Source organism: Lepidochelys olivacea (assembly GCF_965140295.1).
Source record: "Lepidochelys olivacea isolate rLepOli2 genome assembly, chromosome: 7".
Taxonomy (NCBI): domain Eukaryota; kingdom Metazoa; phylum Chordata; order Testudines; family Cheloniidae; genus Lepidochelys; species Lepidochelys olivacea.
Window position 1 is genome coordinate 105,639,879 of NC_140417.1, and position 21,174 is coordinate 105,661,052.

The 21,174-nt window shown below is 39.5% G+C and overlaps 1 protein-coding gene across 5 annotated transcripts in view; it reads left to right on the plus strand.

Moving 5' to 3' along the window:
- Window positions 1-19,699, plus strand: part of CHST15 (carbohydrate sulfotransferase 15) — a 98,920-nt gene extending 79,221 nt beyond the window's left edge. For all 5 annotated transcript variants that reach the window (XM_084635626.1, XM_084635625.1, XM_084635628.1 and 2 more), the window contains exons 6-8: window positions 7,745-7,901; window positions 13,777-13,924; window positions 15,171-19,699. In XM_084635626.1, coding sequence (XP_084491752.1) covers window positions 7,745-7,901; window positions 13,777-13,924; window positions 15,171-15,361 — 496 coding nt within the window. In that variant the 3' untranslated portion in view covers window positions 15,362-19,699. The remainder of the gene's footprint in view (window positions 1-7,744; window positions 7,902-13,776; window positions 13,925-15,170) is intronic.
- The last annotated feature ends 1,475 nt before the right edge of the window (window positions 19,700-21,174 follow it).

Below are 21,174 nucleotides of genomic sequence, written 5' to 3' on the forward strand. Positions count from 1 at the left end.
TTTGGGCAGGTTACCACCCCAGAAAAAACATTATAGGGTGATGGCAGCAAGGGCTACCCACGCATACTATCCCTGTGAGTGAGTGTTGTCAGAGGCCCCCAGAACAGCAGTATGCTGAATTAATAACCCATTAAAATGCATGGGGCAGCTCTCCCATTTGAGAGCAGAACTATAGTTAAAGGCTGTCTACGGACTCAGGCACTGATATCGCTTGGGTCACGTTTTCAGGCTTTTAGAAATATAAAGTCAGATCATCAGTTGATGTCCTCACATAACTCTTGAGCTGAGACACTAGGCTTGTGCCTCTGAGGTCTGATCCAACACCCACTGACCCAGTGGGAAGACTGCCATTGACTTCGGTTGGCATTGGATTGGCCCCATAGGATATGTCTACACTGCAGTTAAATACCTATGGCTGGCCTATGTAAGCTGATGGGCTCGTGTGGCTTGGGCTAAGGAGCTGTTTAATTGGGGGCCTGAGCCTGAATGTCTACACCACAATTAAACATGAGCCTGAGTCGGGTGATATGGGCCAGCCGTGCCTGTTTAATTGCAGTGTAGACATACCCATAGTGCCTATGTCTTAATCAGTTCCTGTATCTACATGAACTAGCTAAATGTTATTGAGTGATTACAAGGTGAGATCCCATTATCACTCTTACAGAGTTTTATTCCATTTTTAACTAAGTCCGAGATAAACGTCAGCAGTGAAATTTCAGTTCCTCAACAGAGGGAAGAGCAAACCCATCTTCTCTCCTGTCCTGTAAATTTTGATAATTATTTTATCAGTACTGTGCTAGAAACCATGCACTAAACTACATCTGGAGGAAGGAGGTGATGGGTGAAGACTAGCCCTTCAGGGCAGGAATTGTCTCTTGTATGTTTGTGTAGCGCCCAGCACAATGGGTCCCCATTGGGACGTTTGGGTGCTAACATAATACAATTTAATTAAAATTCAATTGGAAATTGACAACCTAAGCTAAGGCCTAAACTTATTATAATCTATCCAAGTTATTTAAATTAAATACAAAAAATATTAAGCAACACATGTGTGCTGCCAAATTTTAAAGAAAGTCAAACTATTGAACTGGTGGAAGCCACTATATAAGTACCTAGAAACAAAGTTAGTTGAAATGAAAAACTGACTTTTCACAACAGCAGCTGCAGAGAGAATATTTTCTTTATTTCAGTTTATTCAACAAGCTGAGTTCAGTGACTAGTTCACTAAAAGTTAAGAAACCAATTGGGAGTTGAAAAAGCAGGAATGCTTGCTTCCCTTTCCCAGCATATGAATAAAAAATAATTGGAGAGGATGAGATCTACTAATCCTAACATCTTGAAGGACATATTAATCAGAACAATCCATTCAATTCACTAACTACCAATAATACTTGCTTTTGTATAATAAATCAGTTAGTTTTAAATGCAAAACATGTTTTGATAAGCTTCTAGATAATTTTTTTCCTTATTTATCCAGCACTTTTACAGTAGTTTTATTCAATAAAAAGACCTTAAAATGCTAGTGTTGTGCATATTTAATTGAATTTCCATCAAAATATAACTTGACACAAATCTCAAGTAAAAATTAATTGCCTTTTAATAAATAAAGAATGCATCATTCACCATTTTATAACAAATTAAAAATATAAAATTTAGGAATTTTAATAAATAAGTGATATAACTACTTAAATAAGTGTGTGTGTGTAGTGTAGTGTATCCTTCTTGTGAGCCAAATGAAGCACCAAAATTAGTGTGAAGGCTATATTTAATTGCCAATCAATATGGTTTATTGGTATCAACCAATAAGAATCAAACTCTTCAGAAAAATAACTAAAGTACAAATGCAAAGCATGACTTAAATCAAGGTTTCCTGCTTGCTGATCTGAAATCATGATTAAAATCAGTTATCTAAATTGCTTTAATTTACATCAATCAACATATAAATATTTAATAAGAAGTCATCCCAGGCAGGCTTTCTGAACATGTTTCGTAATAAAGCAGGGCACATCCCTTCCATTTGCACTGGTGGAGGAGAGTGGGAGTTGGCACTGAAATGTTTAACCCAGGAGCATCATATCATGATGCTTACGTATCCAGTCAGGTTGCATGGTATTAGGTGGCAGGTCATCTGCTGTGGTTTCTCCTTGACTAGATTTCCTGACATCATGACTTTGCAAAACAGGAACTGCCAGAGTGGTCCCTCCCTGTTTGTCAGCTGTAAAGAGCCATGCCAGCGTTTCCTGACACAGAGGACAGGAAGAGCATTTCCCAACTGTTAAATGCTCCTCCTGACCTTAGGGTTTAAGACATGGTAATTTTATGCAAGAGAGCTGGTTGAAGTACCTCCCTCATGTTACTTATCCAGAATTTTCTCATTACTTTACCATCCTCTGTAATACGGGTGTTTCACTTTGCCAGTTGTAATATGGGTGAGACAAAAAGTGGGTTCCATTTCACTAATTTGGTATTTACAAGGAAGTAGATTCTGTCTGTTTATTTCATTTGCCCTTTTTGCTTGTGCCTCATCTGAAATCATAGGAGCAAGTTTAGCCCTGTCATAAAAGGCTGCAACTCTCATTGGTCCAGATTCTGCTGTCAATTACATTAAGAGACTGCTGGTACAGAGGGCATTCTGGAATGTGTTGGTGCAGTCAGAATTATGGGAAGGGGTGTGGCCAGGCTTGTCTTCAGCTGCTGCAAGGCTCATATGGGCCTTGGACAGCCAGTACACTGCAGGAGCCCCTTATTCTGTCTTTGGCTCAATACAGTCATTCTGCATTTAGGGCCTGATTCTGCTTCCAATGAATTCAATGGGAAAGTTCCCAGTGCAGTTGAGATAAGAAATTGTCCCACTGGTTTCAGTTGGAGTCGCACGTGCTTATATCAGGGTTGACTTGTTTCATAATCCTTTGTGGGTGGCATAACAGTCATGGCCATGTTATTTACTTGTGTGAACTTATGATTGAGTATAATGACTTCAAGTGAGCAATAAGTACCAGGAGCAGCTGAAATCCTAATCAACAAAGATTTTATTTTCATGCAGCTGTTCCTAGAATTGAAAAACAGATGGAAAAAAATATAGAAAATGTAGGCGGTTGAGTAGAGAGAGAAATGCTTTCCATAAGGTGTCAGCAGCTCTTCAATTTAAAAAACATTATTTTAGATGATTAGAACAAATAATCAGAAAAATTAAACCTTTTAAACAAACTGCAGTTATGGCTCATCTTCAAAATGATTCTTGCTGGCTCCATTCCTCCTGCAAGCGCCAGTTCTCCTGTACCCTGGATGGCAAGAACTGTCAGCCTGATCCTATTCTCCTGGAGAGAGATTCTTCCAGCCTGATCCTCATTTAGGGTTTTTGTTAACTTGCCATTACCAAACAGCAGTCTTTGCATGCCCATGTATTACTATGCACTTCCAGGAGAAGATACTGCTGCGTGCTTAATGCCTGCCACATATAACTAAACTCTGCTGTTTATGTCCCTCAGCTTCTCCCCCATCTTTTTCTCATATCCTCTACTCTGCAGCCTGATCTTCCATATACACCAGAATAGACAGATGCCTAAGGCAGCAAAATAATCCGGGCAGCCAAATACTTAGTGGCTGTTTCTTGTCAGTGAGTAGGGGCTTAAAGGGGCATACATTTCCCTGCCTGCCTTCATCAGCCAAACACTAAAAGCTGGTGCCTTCTACTCTGACAATTACCACACTTTTTTTTAATCAGATTACACTAATCAGTTTATTTAGGGGCAGGTTGTGGCCTGACCCTACAGGACTGCATGGAGGCCTGTAAGAGAGTAAGATCCCCCACCCTCCTACATCTTCATGGCTTTCCTAGAATCCATCTCCAACATTTGGCTGCTCAACTGGTATTTCCCTCCTCACCTTTGCAGATGGATGGGAAATATGCAGAGCCTTGGTTCTCTCCCTCAGGTGCTAGAAGGGGGAATTGAAATTTCCGGATGGATAGTAGGATTTTCCTGCCAAAAGCCTGTTCCCTTCACTTCTCATCATGGAATCTTGTCAACACATTCCTTAAGAGAACTGGTGTTTCTGCAACTGGATTGGAGTGATGTGCTTGAGAATCATACAGTTACAATTATTGCTTACTTTAAACTCTATGGCCTTCTCCTTAAAGAGAAGAATAATTTTGAAGTAGAGAAGCTGAGGCGCTTGATACTTAAAAAGTATCAGTATTTCCTATAAGCAAAAATAACAGGACAGGATTAAATCCATTGGTGGCCATGAGAAATTTTACAAGCAGTCCTTAAACAGAGCATTGAAATGTGTCTATGACTGTGCACAGTCAGAAACGCAGGGCGAGAAGACACCTAATGAAGCCATCTAGTCTATCCCTCTGTGTCAAGGCAGAGTTAAGTGTACCTAAATCATTCCTGACAGATGTGTGTCTAACCTGTTTGTGAAAAGCTCCAAGAAGGATTCCACAACCTCCCTAGGTAACCTGGTCCAGTGGTTAACTATTCTTATGGTTTGAAAGTTTTTCCTAATATCTAACTTAAATCTCCCTTGCTGCAAACTAAACTGATTACTTCTTGTCCTACCTTCTGTGGACATGGACAATGATTAATCTCTGTCCTCTTTATAACAACCTTTTACATATTTGAAGATGTTACATCCATTCTCAGTCTTCTCTTCTCTAGACTAAGCAAGCCTAATTCTTTCACATTTTCCCTATGTTTACTTATATTTTTTTTTATTTTTGCTCTCCTCTGGAGTGTCTCCAGTTGTCCACATCTTTCTGAAAGTATGGTACCCAAAACTGGACTCTCCAGCTAACGCCTCACTAGTGCCGAGTAGAGTGGAACAATTACTTCCCATGGCTTAAATATAGCACACCTGTTAATACAACCCAGAGTGACATTTGCCTTTTTTCCAGCAGCATCACACTGTTGACTCTCATTTAATTTGTAATCCACTAAAAGCCCCTTTTCTGCAGTACCGCTGCCTAACTAGTCATACTACATGTTGTATTTGTATATTTGATTTTTCCTTCCTAAGTGCAGAACTTTACACTTGTCATTATTGAATTTCATATTAGTGTTTTCAGATTAATTATCCAACTTAAGATCATTTTGAATTCTAATCCTCTCTCCTGTTGTAGTAGAATATTGCTAAAAATTGTTAACTTCAACAATACAGGTGAACCAGTTTTGTTTCAGTACATAAACAGAAAGATGCAACTAATGTAGGCCCAATCCCATATCACTTCTGCAGATAAATCTAGAGGAATCGATGCACACTTGAAATTTTGCCAAGGAGCAGAAATGTAATAACAGAAGGCTCTGACTGCCTACCAGTTAAATTTTCCAAACAAGATCTATATTTCTCTATGGAAATTCTCTTCAATCTGCTAACAGAATTGCTGGGCTGGGGAGTGGCCAAAAATTAGAAACCATACTGGACAGGGCTCTTAATTGGGTCTCTGGTGACAGACAGCTACAGATTATCTTTTGCTTTTTGAAGAAAATACAAATCATGTCCTTCCTCCTGACATTGCCAGCTAAGGATCTGATTGTGCAAGCCTTATTCATATTGGTGAAGTCTTATTTAGGCGAGCACCGGGTATGTATGTCTACAATGCAGCTAGGAGAGAGCCTCCCAGCCCGGATAGACAGACCTGCACTAGCTCTGCTCCAGCTAGCATACTAAAAATAGCAATGTGGACATTGTGGGATGGGCAGTGGCTTGGGCTAGCCACCAGAGCTCAGATCCAGGGTGTTGGATGGGCTTGGATTTGGGTGGCTAGCCTGAGCTGCTGCCCATGCAATGTCCACACTGCTATTTTTAGCACTCTAGCTCAAGCAGACCAAGTGCAAGTCCATCTACTTGGGCTGGGAGGCACGCTTCCAGCTGTAGTGTAGACATACTCTTTGAAGTCAATAGGGCTACTTGCATGAGTCCATGTTCACTGGTTTGAGAAAAGGTTGCACAGAGCCCTTAGTGTCTCATCATCAGTTTCTCAATTTTTCTCAAGATTTCAGTACTGTTTTTTGAATATGTAAAAATGAAATTAAAAACAAATCTAAAAGTTCAGAAATTAAGAGTCTGTCTATATGAAACGCTATCCTTTTATTCCTCCAACCTCTCTCTCCTCTACTTACTCTCACCCTTTCATTTGTCCTTTCTTTCTGTCTTTTCATTTTTTAGATGAGTTAGGAGTTCATAAACTTATACTGTGATAAATGCCCTGATCCACCAAAGCACTGAAGCACATGCTTGACTCCAGTGGGAGTGCTCGTGTACGGAGTGCTTTGCTGAAACAGGGCCTAACCTCTCTAAATAAAAAGTAGTATTTTAAAGCTTCTGTGGAAATCTCTGGCCAGCCTGATATTTTTGGTTTAATAAAAATGGGAAGGGCATCGAAGATGGAAGTGGATTCAGTGTTCCTCCGGCATTATAGCTGTGAAATAAAATCCACTTTTACATTTAGATCATGATTTACATAAACGTATGCTCTTACGGAGAGTGAAGTGTATTCAGGATCTCTCGAATTCTGTGTCCAAGAATGGATTCTTTGGGCTCCTAATACTTCTGTACTCTCACCCTTGCTGCAGAGATTGGCTCTGAAGTGGTGCAGAATTTTCAGGACTCTGGATATATCTTATGAGCCCCAAACAGGTGAAAATGACATATGTATCTCATTCAAAGGGTGATAAACTATCTTTTGTTTGTCACATCCTGGCATTTCCCTTATGTTTGGTTTTAAAATGATGTTGACATCTAGATATTCTAATCAGAGTCCCAGGGATTAAAAACAAATAAAATAAATATTTCATTTTACACTTTTATGTCCATCCAAATGAACCAGAATTTGTCATCTTTGTCTTGTAATATTTAAGAAACTATAAATGTTTGAAATGATTTGCACAAATATTTCATATTTGAAATCACAGTGCACCCTGCCATTTGCACCGTAATTCAAATTTGTATGGCCGAGATGGCTAGTAAATAGCTGCAGAGCAAGGTATTGCAGCATGGTTGCTTATAATATTGGTATTGTGTATATATGTGGACCGTAGGTGCTGTAGTTCTTACTCAGGCAAAACTCCTATTGAACTAAATGGGAACTTTGCCTGAATAGAGACAGCAGGAGTGAGACCACAGATTGTGCCATGATACAGCTCCTCATCACGTTGCATACCAAGCATACAGAGAGGCAGTGTGGACTAGGACTCAGGAAACCTGGTTTCTATTTCCAGCTCTCCTACGCGCTGTCTTGGAAAAGTCACTCTACTTTTCTTTGCCTCAGTTTCTTCTCCCACTCTTTGTCCATTTTGTCTGTTTAGACAGTAAGCTGTTTTGAGGCAGGGTCTGTCTCTTACTATGGGTTCATTCAGAGCTTAGCACAATAGGACCCTTTTTAGTTGGGGCTTCTAGGCATTACTGCAATACAGAATAACAATAATTAATACAAAATAAACAAAGATATATTTCAAGAGTTTCTCTTCAGAAAAGGATTGGCTCCTAACTACTTAGGGCCTAATCCTGTTAGATGCTGACTTTAATAAGAGTGGAGGATGCTTAGCAACTCACAGGATTGGACCCTTAAGGTCTGAGCCGAAGCCCGCTGAAATCAACTTCAGCAGGTTTTGGATAAGCTACTAAAGGGTAAATGTTACATTCAGGCCCTCTTGTCTCAAGTAACATTGCTATCTTATTTTCAATAATATAAATTGATTTTCTTGAATTTCATTCATCATTTACACATGTATTTCATTCACAGATTGTACTCGGATTATCTGTACTTTGCAAGTGCGAATAAATCCGCAGAAGACTTTCATGAAAAAGTGGCAGATTCCCTGCAGCTGTTTGAAAATTGCATGCTGGATTACTCACTGAGAGCCTGTGTCTACAACAACACTCTTAACAATGCCATGCCTGTATGTATTTCCAGTAACATTTTGATTCCTTGCTTAACAATAGAACATTTTGTCTGGATTATTAAAATACCAGGATCCTTAGCAAACTATTAATAATAATTATAATTATAATCAAGATGTGGTTCAGTTTGTGACTACCAACAAACTTTCCTCCTTTTTTTTTTTTTTTTAAGTTGGTGACATAAAAATATATTCATACATGTAAAAACTGATGTGCTGGCTTAGCTGTCTCTTCAGTCTGTTCCCTGATGAGCGCCAGCAGTAAAAATACATTGGTTCTCGTGGGCAGGAGCATGAAGAACACATTTAGCAAAGATTACAGTTTAATCTTCACTTGCAAACCTATCCAAAAAATAGCTCTGGCAAAGATAAGGCAATTTCCGAACTGCAAGTAAGAATACATCATTTATGCTGGATTTTTTTTTCCCAGGAAAAGGCTATTGATAGCTAGATTAAATGTGCTCTCTCTCACGCTTTTTTAAAACTGTGCACAGCAGAAAAGGGCTGAATCTCAGTGTGCTTGGTCCAAAATCCACATTTTTAGTGTTGATTTGTTTCTATATTTTGTTTGAGGGTGAAAAAAGGGTTTTTGCAAATATCTATATCTATCTAGAGATACATAGCAGTATCTCATGTTTACTATGGGATGCATTTGTAAAGCACCAGGTGTGTGTGATCTAGCCCTTTACCTCCCATTTTCTTGATTTGGGTGGAAGGACACTTTACTCCTCCTCTCTCTCCAGATTACAGTAAATTTCATCTCATCATCATTTCCTCCCGTTACTAAAGTAACCTCAGAGGAAATCATGTATCATAGGCCCAAGCCAAAGCCCATTGAAGTCAGTGAGAGTCTTTCCAGTACTGGGAATGGGAATCAAGCCCCATGTTCCTTACTGTTGCTGTTCTCGTCATCCAGAAATGGAAGTTGAAAGAGACACAGAATAGCCTTTTTTTTTTTTTATCTAAAGTGAATTTTGTAATGTGGTATTACACCAGCAGGGGTTCGGCTCTAGTGGCTACAGTTTCAAGCTCAACAGAAAGAAAGTCACCTCTGCTACTTGTTTCAGATTTAGTCTCTAGGAACACATAAAGACCAAGGATCTGGACCACTCCCACATTTACAAGTACAAGGTCTAGTCTGTTTTACAAATTTTATTCAAGTTAAAACTAAAGTTATGATTACTCATGCATATAAAAATTCTATAAAGACCTCTGCACAAGTTATAAATATAGCTATACTCACATCCTTAATGATATTCTTAAGGTCTGATGGCTGCCTTGCCAGTTGATCATTTAGTAGCGAGATGGTTCCTGCTGGAGCTTTCCCATAGGGAGCTCAGTTTTCCTGGTCTGGACACCCTCTTTTTATAATGAGATTCTGACTATACCTCATTAGTATTTATGCACATAGTGTACCCTGCAGCTAAGGCATGTATTAGAAAAATATGACTACTGGGTATCTTGTAAGCAAAACATTTTGCTGTTAATTTTTCACAGTATCACAGTATCTTTGGTCACTTACTTATGCCAAGCATTTCTTAAGCCTATGGCCTAGTATGGCTAAGATGACATCTTACAGGTCTCAGCCTGTAGGCCTTGTGTTTCAGCCCTACATACTTAGATACCTAATACATAATTATCACTTCTAACTACTGATCCATCTTGTACTTCTATAATCCTACAACTTAACTCTATTTAGCATACAATGATTATATATGACATAACATATTAGTTAATCATAACATCGCACAATAAATGAACAAAAAATTTAAATCTTTGGCTACAACAGTCTCCTCCCTCCTCAGAGACTGACTATCATGCCCACTCTGGGAATTGCATCACTGTAATGCAATGCTTGCCAACTGTCTCCCTTGCACAAATGTAGTTGCATTGTGGCATGAATACACTTGCTCAGACCCCTCGTATTCCCCCAGGTGCCTAGACCATCATCATTTGTCCCACAGTTTATTCCTCTTCTTAGACAGCACCTTGAAGAAGGTACTTCTGAAAATTAACTCATTGTTCTTTCTTTTGAGATCATTTATATTTCCAGAAAGCTACCAATGGGTATCCTTAATAAAGCATGGAATGCCAGCTAGGCTCCTGAATGGACTTTTCAGCTTCCTCTCAGGCATAGCTGGCAAAGTCTATATATGTGTAATTTGTTATATATTGAAAGACTAGATTTTTTTTCTATGACCTTGGATGTTAGATCAGTAGCTGTGTGACTACAGCAGAAAAAAAGTACTCCTAAGAGACCAGAAGAAAAAGTAGCATAGCGATTGCCACTGCTGATAAGTAACCCTCTGTACAGAGAAGGGGCGTTCGTCAATTTATCTTCACTTACTATCAATAGAAAGTATATTAACCAAAGAAAGGGAAGGAGAGCCAGGGGTGTCAAACTAAAATTGGAGAGACTGCAGTCAGGGAGGATTCTTTGGAAAATGCTCAGTTGCACTGCATAATTTATAGGGGGAAAGCAAATGACTTTCCTGAAAAGGGGATTTTGTTTTGGAACAACAGTGGCAAAACACAGGCCTGTATATCATGCCATTTTTTCAGATGTCCAAAAAGAAGTGAAGGTGACTATCCTGGGCAACAAAGGGACTTTATGTTTGAAGTTCTTACTGGATTAAGTGAGTGTTAATTCTATCCCAGAATTCTCTGTTTGGGTAGAAGCTCAGTAATGCTATAAAATACAGTATCCCAACCTACATTACACAACTGATACTGGTTTCTTACTTGCCCCAGTACCATCCTGTTGGGAGAAAGAGGAATAAAGATGAGGAATACACGTAGATGATTTGCTGTATGATTGTACAGTGCCTAGAATAATGTGGCTCTGATCCTGTAATACTGCAATATGTGAGGCTAATAGTTAAAATAAATTATTTACAGCTTATAGCTCTGGCATGTAATGGTGGTGGTGGGGATACTTTCCTAAATTTTTGCATTATATACAATATGTACCTAAGGAATTTTGCTGCATAGGTTACCCTGTAACTCACAAGCAGCCCAAAACTAATGTCAGGTCACAGTTTCTAAGATAACCATAATTATTAGATTGTAAGATTTTGGGGAAAGGAACTGTCTTCTATTGTATGTTTGTTCAGTACCTGGCATAATGGTTTGTAATGATCATGATTGTACCTCTGGGCACTACTGTCTGTGACAGGGTCAGGTCAGATGGCTACAGGAGTGTGATAGAAGGTAGATACATTAGCCCTAGGTTAAGCAGGTCCCTTTTCCCTGAGTAAGATAATGGGCTGTTCCAGAATAATCAGGAAGTTGCTGGAACCAATTATGGCAGGCAGGCTAATTAGGACACCTGGAACCAATTAAGAAGCTACTAGAATCAATTAGGACAGGCAGGCTAATCAGAGCACCTGGGTTAAAAAGGACCTCACTTCAGTTAGTGAGGCGTGCGCAAGAGGGCGCAAGGAGCTGAGAGCGAGAAAGCATACTGCTGGAGGACTGAGGAGTACAAGCATTATCAGATATCAGGAGGAAGGTACTGTGGTGAGGATAAAGAAGGTATTGGGAAGAGGCCATGGGGAAGTAGCCCAGGGAGTTGTAGCTGTCACACAGCTGTTACAAAAAACACTGTAGACAGCTGCAATCCACAGGACCCTGGGCTGGACCCCAGAGTGGAGGGAGGACCCAGGTTCCCCCAATCCCCCCAACTCCCTATTGGATACAGGAGGAGTTGTCCTAGACTGTCCCACCAGAGGGGAAGGTCCCTGGCCTGCCCCCCGACCCACTAGGTGGGCCAGCAGAGACTGCAGAAATTGTTCTCCTTCCTTTTTCCCCTGCTGGCCAGTGATGAGGTCAGCTGAGTGGACGGCAGGTTTGAGCCATAGCAAAAGTGGCCAAACTGAGGGCTGCCATGAATCTCTGAGGCGAGCAAATCCACCAATAAGCGCAGGACCCACCAAGGCAGAGGAGGAACTTTGTCACATATGGTACAAATAAATAATAATAATACAATGAGTTAATAAACTGTGGGAACTGTTTACTCAGAAAGGAAATAGTCCACATAACATCTGAGCCAAGAGTAAGGACTGAATTTGTTGAGAGAACTTTTGAATGTCAGTTTCTAAATCTGTGTGCCCAAAGACTGTTTTGTATGTACAAACAGCTACTCTAATGCAAATTAAAAGTTTTTCGGCTTGCAAAAACTCAGGTATTAAAACTTAAGTGCCCAAAAATGTAGATGTGCAGTTTTGAAAGTGCATATGCAGAGATTGCTTTGGAAAATTGGCTCTTTAAGTTTGAATAGATTTTGAGTCAGGTTGAATAGATTAGTTTCTCTACTTGTCATCATCTCATAAAGTAGAAACCAAAATATTCCATTTATGTTCTTGATTTGTAATTGTAATTTAATAACAATGATCTGATAATAGTTGGATCAGATTAATGTTCCTTCTATGCTTTACTGGCAATTCAGAAAGCAGAGTGTTTCTTTTCAAATCACATCAATAAACAGGAAGTGTAGGTTGTTTTATAGATTAATTATAATAATCTCTCCATTGCTGTAGTAATGATTCAAAACTTGACTTCTTTCAGCAGTATTTAGGTCATAACTGCAATTACTCAAGTCAACTAAAAGAGCACAAGACATAGTTGTCTGCTTTTGTCAATTCTATGCTGACTGTGACTCCAAGATGTACCAAGCTTCTTTTATCAAAGGCAGGTTTTCACATCCTCTTTTCTGTTTCTGTGTCTGAACGGGTAAAAAAGAAACAAACACAGGTACAAACAGGAACTTGGAGTTTTAAGAAGCCTAAACTGCACCCTTAAATGTTCGTGCAAAATCGAGCAAAAATGGAGACCAGGTTAATGTCAGACTGAAAATTTGTCCCTTCACATAAAAGAGAAGGATCATATTTTCCTCTACAGTATAATACAGTATAAGTCTTCTGTTGAACAGTTAGCCGGTGTACTACTAAATCTATCTAGGTATTTATGCCATGCCCCTAACTTTAGTTTGGTTCTCTAGGAATTACTAATATTGACTAACAGGAGTATAGTTTAATAGTACACAAGTCCTTCGCCATCTTCATTTTAAGATAAGGTTGGTGACCTTTTCCTTCTGGACATTTGTGAGGTTGAATCTGCCAGGCCCAACTGTCCGGTGATCATTCTTCATCAAGCAAAAGATAACAGATTCTAATTGGCTTGAAAAAATGAGGCTTGTGCCATAGTAATTCATGCCATTCTACGGAATAGTCCAACAGCTGAAGGGTGGTGCAGATACTTTGATCATATCAAAACCGAAGAGGTTTTATGGAAGTATTTTCTCTTTGGTATATTCTGTGAGTATAAAGTATCCTTACAGAATGCATGTTTGATAAGATAAGAGGAATGAATTGCAACCCCAATACATCATAAGGTTTGTAAGACATTTCTGAAAGGTGCTGAGTGCCTTCAGCTACCATTGTGCACAGATCTGCACCTTTTGGCCCTGATGAAGGTGAGTGTACTTGTACATATGTTTAGCTTTAAACATCTCCATGAATACCTATTCAGTTCAATGGTTGAGGGTCAGAGTGCTCAGCACTTAGCAAGACAGGGCCCTAAGCACCTGGGCTCAGGCCCTTACTGAATTGAGATATAATTTTACAAATCTAGGGATCCAACTCTGAAGGATTTAATTATGTAAGTAGCCCAACTGAAGTCAATAGCACTGCTTCATGCATAAGAGCTACATGATCAAGGTTTAAATTTTTTCTAGGCATCATATTTTTTAAATCTTCTAGATCAAATCCAAAATAGATTTTCCTTCCCATGGAGAACAGTGGGATGAATATTCATTAATTTTGATACAAGATAGAATCAATGAATTAACTCAACTTTTTTGTTTTGTTTTTTGTAGGTGAGGCTACAGGTTGGCCTTTATGTTGTATATCTCTTGGACTGGCTGACTGTTTTTGACAAGGGTCAGATACTAGTTCTCCGCTTAGAGGATCATGCGTCCAATGTTAAATACACCATGCATATTGTGTTCCAGTTTCTGGATTTAGGTAGGCATCATCTAGCTGGTTTGAGTGAAGTGCAAAAGTCATGCTTACATTCTGGATTGTTAATGCTTACGGAGACACAACATCCAAGATGTGCATCTGTGTTCACAGAGGGGCAAATTGTGCTGTCCTAACTCAAACAAAATTACCATTGGTTCCAAAGCGTGCATTGTTTTCAATGGGAGTTTTGTCTGAGTAAGGACAGTGCAAGAAAGTGTACAAAGAATTAATAACGATGTTATAAAATCAGAAACCTGGTACTTCGTTCATGTGTTTGAGCATGTAGGGCCTGATCCTACTTCTGTTAATGTCAGTGGGAGTTTTTGTCATGAACTGCAGCAGGAGCAAGAGCTGGCCCAAGTGATCTAGACAGCCAGGTGAAATGCTTCAATGGTATGATGTGTTTTGTTGCCAAATCAGCAAATCCAGAATCTGAGTATTTTAAAAGGCAGCATTTCTAGGGTCTTGGGGAATATGTTTTGACTGTCATTGACTGAGACATCAGTTGCTGATTGTCAGAACAACATTGGCAGACAGAACAATGCCTGATAGTGGGAAGACAGGAGGAGGAGGAGGATGGAGATGTGGCTGCACATTAACCTGGTTGAGTCCAAACATTGGTCTAGGTAATTAGATTTAGCAGATTGGACAGATAAGGAGTCTGGCCCCTGCGCCTCTCATCTAAGTTGCATTGAAAGAGGTCAGTGCTAGCACTATCAGGCCTGCGGTGCACAAGTACCACTCAGGAGGGGTAAAGTTTGCTCCTATACTGAGAGTCGTCATAACACCACCTATCCCACCAAAGTCCTTAAAGAGGACTGCAGTCAGAAATAAGTGCTGCACTGTTTGACTGGGTGAAGTTCACCCTGACAGGTATCAGGTGGCTCCTTCATAACATAACAAAAATTAGGAAATAAAATGAAATAATTGTTACCGAAGAATGCACATCAATGGTTATTTTTACTGTCCTATTTGTTTTCTGAAAACACATCTCTACCTCTAGAAATGATTTATGTTGCTTATTGCATGGATGATTAATTGATATGAAAGGAAAACAAAGTATTTCCATGTATTCTAACTGTGATGTATTTTACGAAACTAAACCCGTAGCCAATATTCTGGAACATAACCACTGCTACCAAAATTCCATTAATCTTTTCTTGACAAACCTATTTACTTGGCCATTTACATTCTTTACCATGAACATTTTGGGAAGAAATACATTAAAATAATTTTCTGTTGACTGCAGGGCCTATAAGTGAGAAACAAGAAGCTCTAATTACAAAGAGTCCTGCTTCAAACACTAGACGTCCTGAAGACCGAAATCTGGGACCCATGTTACCAACAACAAAGGCGATTCTAAGAGACTTCTATAGGCCTTTTAATACAAAACTGGCGCAGGTTCTTTTTGATGATGCTTTTTTATGGAAAAAGACATAATATGTAAATTCACTTCCACAAATACAGTGCTTTAAGGAGTTTTTATTTTTTAAAGTCTATTTTTGCGTGCACATTTACATTTTATCCATTCAAGGAGAAGCAAAACTAATGAGATGAGAGTTCTCTTCCATTAGCATACGATATTTCACTGAAGCTAGATCACATTTTCCTCGTGAGAATGTAAAACATCCTGTTTATCAATCTCTTGCCATTTCTTTCCCCCCAGCAACAGAGCAGTATGGAAATAGCCTTGGAATGAAGGAGTTCTTTTACGCTGTCTGACTGTGGTTTTGAAGTTTAATCTTCTCTAAAACAGTACAATACATAATTAGCATTGGTCTCTTAGAACTACACTTATGTCATCACTTTCAAGGTATGTTCTCCCCTCATTCATTCCAAAGTAATAAAAAATATCCATTAGCCATTAAAATCTTTATTTGAATTAAATCCAAAATTCTTTTTTTATAACTACAGTGCATCAACACAGTGCAGAATCACCCAGATTAATGGTATTACCTTACGTTAATTAACTAATCTGATACATTGAAAAGTCACTTGGTTATGTTTTTATATATTACTGCATTTAAGTAATTCCCAAACCTAATTAACTCCTCCAATATGCTACAGTTTGTAGTAAGAGAAGAATTGCATATTCAGTGCAAGAATGAGTAATTTGAAAGTATTAAGTTAAAGAAAAAGCTATTCACTTTTTGGCATAATATAGAATAACAGAAATACACAAGTTTCTATTTGATTTTTTTTAATTTTATTTATTTAAATGCACATATGTAGAGTCCACTCATCTACCTATTTTCCCAAGAAACCAATAATGGGTCTCATGTTAAGTCCAGTGATATCAGTGGAAGTCTTTTATTTCAGTGGGATTTGGATCAGGCCCTACATGAATTATTGTGTAGTATTCCATTATAAAGAAACATGTTGATTTTCTGAAACCATTTAAAACTTAATCACTAAATTCATACACTGGTATCATACAGTATCATGCATGACAATATAATGCCTTTCATTCTAGTAGGATAGGTGCAGATAAACTGATGAAGTTGCACAACATTCTTTGTTTCCCTGTTCAGAGTAAGTTCAGCTGTGCAATATTTCATGTTTTTTATTTAAAATACAGCAAGCTATATTCACTTTTTATAGTTACACCCACAGAATCTCATTGAAGGTGGAATTTGGCCCAGCATATATGAACTGTAAAGTTGATTTTTAAAAAAAAATTTGAGTGGATTATAGCCAGATAAAGACACTTATTTCAGTATAGTTTCTCTCAAGGACTGCGTGATATCTTCACTGAAATGACTCCAAACTGGATCAACTAAAGCTGATGCACCAAAGTCCAAAGAACCAGTTCTAACTAGTATATTGTGCTCTTACTTTTGGATACTGTTATTTTGCTCTTGTGCCTGTGTCCATAGTAGAGCTGGCTGAATAATAATAATAAAAAACAGATGCGCAAACATATTTGCAAATAATTATACTGACTTCACTGCATTGCTGTCTCTGCAGTCATATTTATTATTTACCACCTCTCCCTTGACTGACACATAGTGTGGAAATTGTTCACAAATTCTGAACATTTCACAAATGAAAATTCATGTCAGAAGTTCATCATTGGGTATTCACTATTTGCAAATCTCCTGTTTAAAAAGATTCAGTCATCCAATCTGAGAGCAGAAAAAATACCATGGGATTCAGGTGACCCATTCTCACAGCGCAAATGTTAATAGTTTAGAGACAAGTTGGGAGAAGTAATATCTTCTATTGGACCAACTTCTGCTAGTGAAAGAGACCAGCTTAAACAGAGCTCTTCTTTAGGTCACAAACATTTTATATTCAAAATTGTTCATGAGAACTATTCAATTAATACTTATGATATTTGACACATTTGCTGAAATCAGAATTGATTCAAACATTCTGTGAACAGAAATAAGGTTTAAACTTTCAACAAATATTATTTACATTGAATAATGTGGTCAGCCCTATTGTATACCAGAATCAGTAGTCAGGAAAGGTGGATGAAAACTACCAAAAACATTTTTCTGTGGGAGTTCACTGTACTGGCTCGTTTTCTCTGGTTTCCATTCAGTTGTCAATAGCACAGATCCTGAACTGGTGGTACAGATTCACCAGTGATAAATGCTAAAGATATTTTTGTTAGCACTTTGTATCAGGAATGACTGTGATCAAATTGCATTGAGCTAGAATTGTACAGCATTCATCCATGTTGAGCAGCGCTAGCTCACATAAATAGTCCCATTGAATTCAGTGGTTGCAAAGGGTTGTGGGCGGGAGGCAGTTAGGGCCCCAGGTGGCTGTTACACCCAGTGGTTCATCTCTGGTGACAACCTCGCCTTGTGAGTGCAGTCCACAAACAGCAGCTTTGCCTAATGGATACAGTTTTTGGCGGCAACCCCACCTAGTGGGTTCAGTTTCCAGGCAGCAGCTCCACCGAATGGGTACAATTCTTGGTGAAGGAAGAGGAACACGGGCCCTCCCGCTCCACCAGGTTCTACCTTCACTCACCCTGTGGTATCTTGTGTCAGCCTCAAGTCAGCTTCCCTGGGTCGCTTCCTGCCTCCTTCTGTATTCCAGCTGGCCGTCGTCAGTCCTTGGGGAACGCTGCGTTCCAGGCTTCCTGCCCTAGTTCCAGTCTATGGGGCATAGCCCGAATCACAGTCTAACCTTTAGCGATCAACACTTTTGTATTAAGACTTATTTGCCCCCAGCACCATGCTGGGACATTACTCAATTCTAACTCATGGTACAGAAGAACACATCCTACCTGTTCACCAACATTATTGCCCAGAGCACCCTGACTTTGTGTTGGAGGATTCCTACTCAAGTTTGGACAATAATGGGACCACAGCCAGAGACCATTGGGTCACAACCAGATCATGTACAGCAACATATCGGAAGGATGCCAGCTGATAATTGGTACAAAGGTTATGGATTCAAAAATGGAAAACGGGGGGGGGGGGGGGGGGAAACTAGTATACTCCAAAAAATGATTGATTGAAGATTTGGAAAGATCAGATTTCACTTGTGCTCAAAAGAAGTGCTGCTAAATGTACACAGGCTAGATCTCTGTCTAAGTTTGCCTTCATTGAATGTAAAAACAAAGAGAAATATCTGAGAAGAGCTAGGATGTTTTAAGGTTATCATCATGCATTTATACATGGTTTTGTGTCCTAAGGTTGCATTTAAGATGTATTGCTGCGCTCCAACAAACTCTGTACTTTATCAAATGCAAATTATCATTACTGATTTCTCAGGTTACTGTAGTCATTAGGAAAATGGAAGTGACCTTCTTTCTAACTAGGCTGCTTTTATTGCCCCATCTCTTCAGGTGCTGCCTAAAAGTGACATCACAATTTGACAAATTGCGGCATCATAACACAGGTTTATGACATCACTGGGTAAAACAGCAGGAGCAGGTTGGTAAGGTGGGACTTTTTCCATTTATGTGCAGATATCACTGTTGATTCCCAGGATTGGAAAGAAAATATCAAACTAGTGTCTCTCTCAGTAGAATAGCGTTTGGTAAATTAGTAGTCTTCAAAGATGCCACGCTGACAGTTCTCGAGATCCAAACCCTCTGTTTAGCCAGAGAACAGGTATAGTATGGGCGGCATCATGCAAGCTTCCCAGTGCTGCCTATCCAGGGACTTGAAGCCTGACTTGGCAAGAAGCTCTCTGTGGGTCAGAAGATGGATAGTTCAGTTCCCAAGACCCTTTGTTCCTCTGCGGGACAATAATTCAGTGATGGTAGCTGTTGGACACTATGGGTGGGGGTTGGATTCTAAGAGGTAAACCAGGTGGGGGAGGCAAAAGTAGTAGTGCTGTTTGCTCTAGCCCAGAGCCATCCAGCACCCCCATAATGGTACTTCACTTTAAAATATGTATATATTTTCAGTATAGTGTGTTTTAAGGCTTGCCAGAGTGTGTCAGTGGCTCTTTACAACCTGAAATACATAGAATACATGTGTCTCACCCACTGTTTTCACTTAATCAGGAAAGCTGGAGATACCCTGGTCCCAGAGTCACTAAGGGAAGGGCCATTTCCAAATGTTGTCTCCACTGTAGTAAAGTTCAGCATCACGGCAGAAGAATGCAAAATGTGCTTTCTGTAAGACCCTCGGCATTAAATCTTAGTATTTTTGATAGGTGGAAAAAAAGAAGTAAAAACACAACAACAAAAGCCTCTTACCAAGATAAACAGACTTTCTTATTTACATAGAAAATGATACATTGTTGTCTATTGATTCCACTATATAGGCTTGTATGCTTCAGCTTAATAAACTGGCGATAAACAATGAAGTTGTTACAGCTTTGAAAATGTCTTCCTGCCAAGAATTAATATAATTTCCAACTAAGCCAAAGGGTCTGCTATAACAGGCAAGACAAAACTGTGTGGCAGAAAGTGATTCACGTAGATACAACATGTAAATCTAATACAGGCATGTGGAATATTAACATGCTGTACTGTGTGAGTGACTGTGTTTCGTCATGGTTTTGAAATATTATGGTGCCTCCTTTACGAAAAAATGCTTATGTTGCAGTGCCATCTTATGGTCAATGTGGGGAAATATTATTTGTCCAATAAACCAACTTCTATTTCTTCTAAGGAGTAAAATAAGAATATTTCAGTTACACAAATATTTGTCCTACTGTATAAAACAGGAATTTATTTCTCAACCCTGTGTCTGCAGGGGATGGAAAAGGAGGTGCGAAACCTTTTTTAATTACTGTCATAAGGTCTTATGCATATTTGCTAATGTCCACTCCATGGATACATTTTCAGTCTTTGATACAATAATGATGAACATTTCAGGCATTTAATTCATCCCTGCTGGTGCAGAAAGATTTAAATTGCACAGCCTTCCAGTAATGGAGACCATGCACTGGAGAATGACGTGCAGCATTTGCACAGCTGCTCTTCCCTGGGGGCTCCACCGTGGGTGAGGATAGCTTTACATTTTAGTTCAGGCTCCTTCTGAGCCCTGCCAGGAGATACTGTCTGGGAGGTGAGCTCAGTCTGTTTCTGTCCATGGGTGGTTCCCTTCAGAGAAGTCACTGCAAGCACATTGTGCTGCAACAAATGCCTTCCAAGTGGGCTTTCCCCCACCAGAGGTCCTTGTCCCCAAGATTCCATTGGTACAATCCACTGTGAGCCCAAGCCGAACCATTTATGGAGGACTGTTCACATATAGGACCTGATCCCGTAAGAATACCATGACTTTGTTCCAGCGCCAGTTAAGTCAGTGGGAGTTTTGACATTGGCAGCAATTGACACTCACCGAGCTCCCCTGTACAGTCAGTGGGAGTTCCGTGTATGTCTGGCTTTCAGGATTATGTCCACTGACTAATTATTCTTCACAATGCTTCTTAGAGGAAAAGTATTGCAATCCCCATTATAGAAGTGGGGAAACTGACGCTCTAGACCCCGTTGCCTCATTCTGAAAGATCCTTTTTTACTGTAGCTCAAATAACAGACTATGATAAAATGTCAGCTTCTGTATGGAAGGGTTCATTAGCACAGATCTAGTTAAAGGTAGAGCCAACTTCTGGCAATTGCCAAACCTGTGCCAGGGACCCAAAAGTCTTAATTCAACATAGGACTGTGAAGTCTGTTGCTTAGTAATAGTAATCAGTACTTGTAGATGTGCTTACCCTTAGGCAGAGGAGAATGAGTGGGGCAGAGCAGCTGCCAAAAATATTCTTGTGGCTATGGGGGTGGTGGTGTAAAATCCTAAAGCCAGCTCTGGTGAGGAGACTGTCACACTTCCACTGGC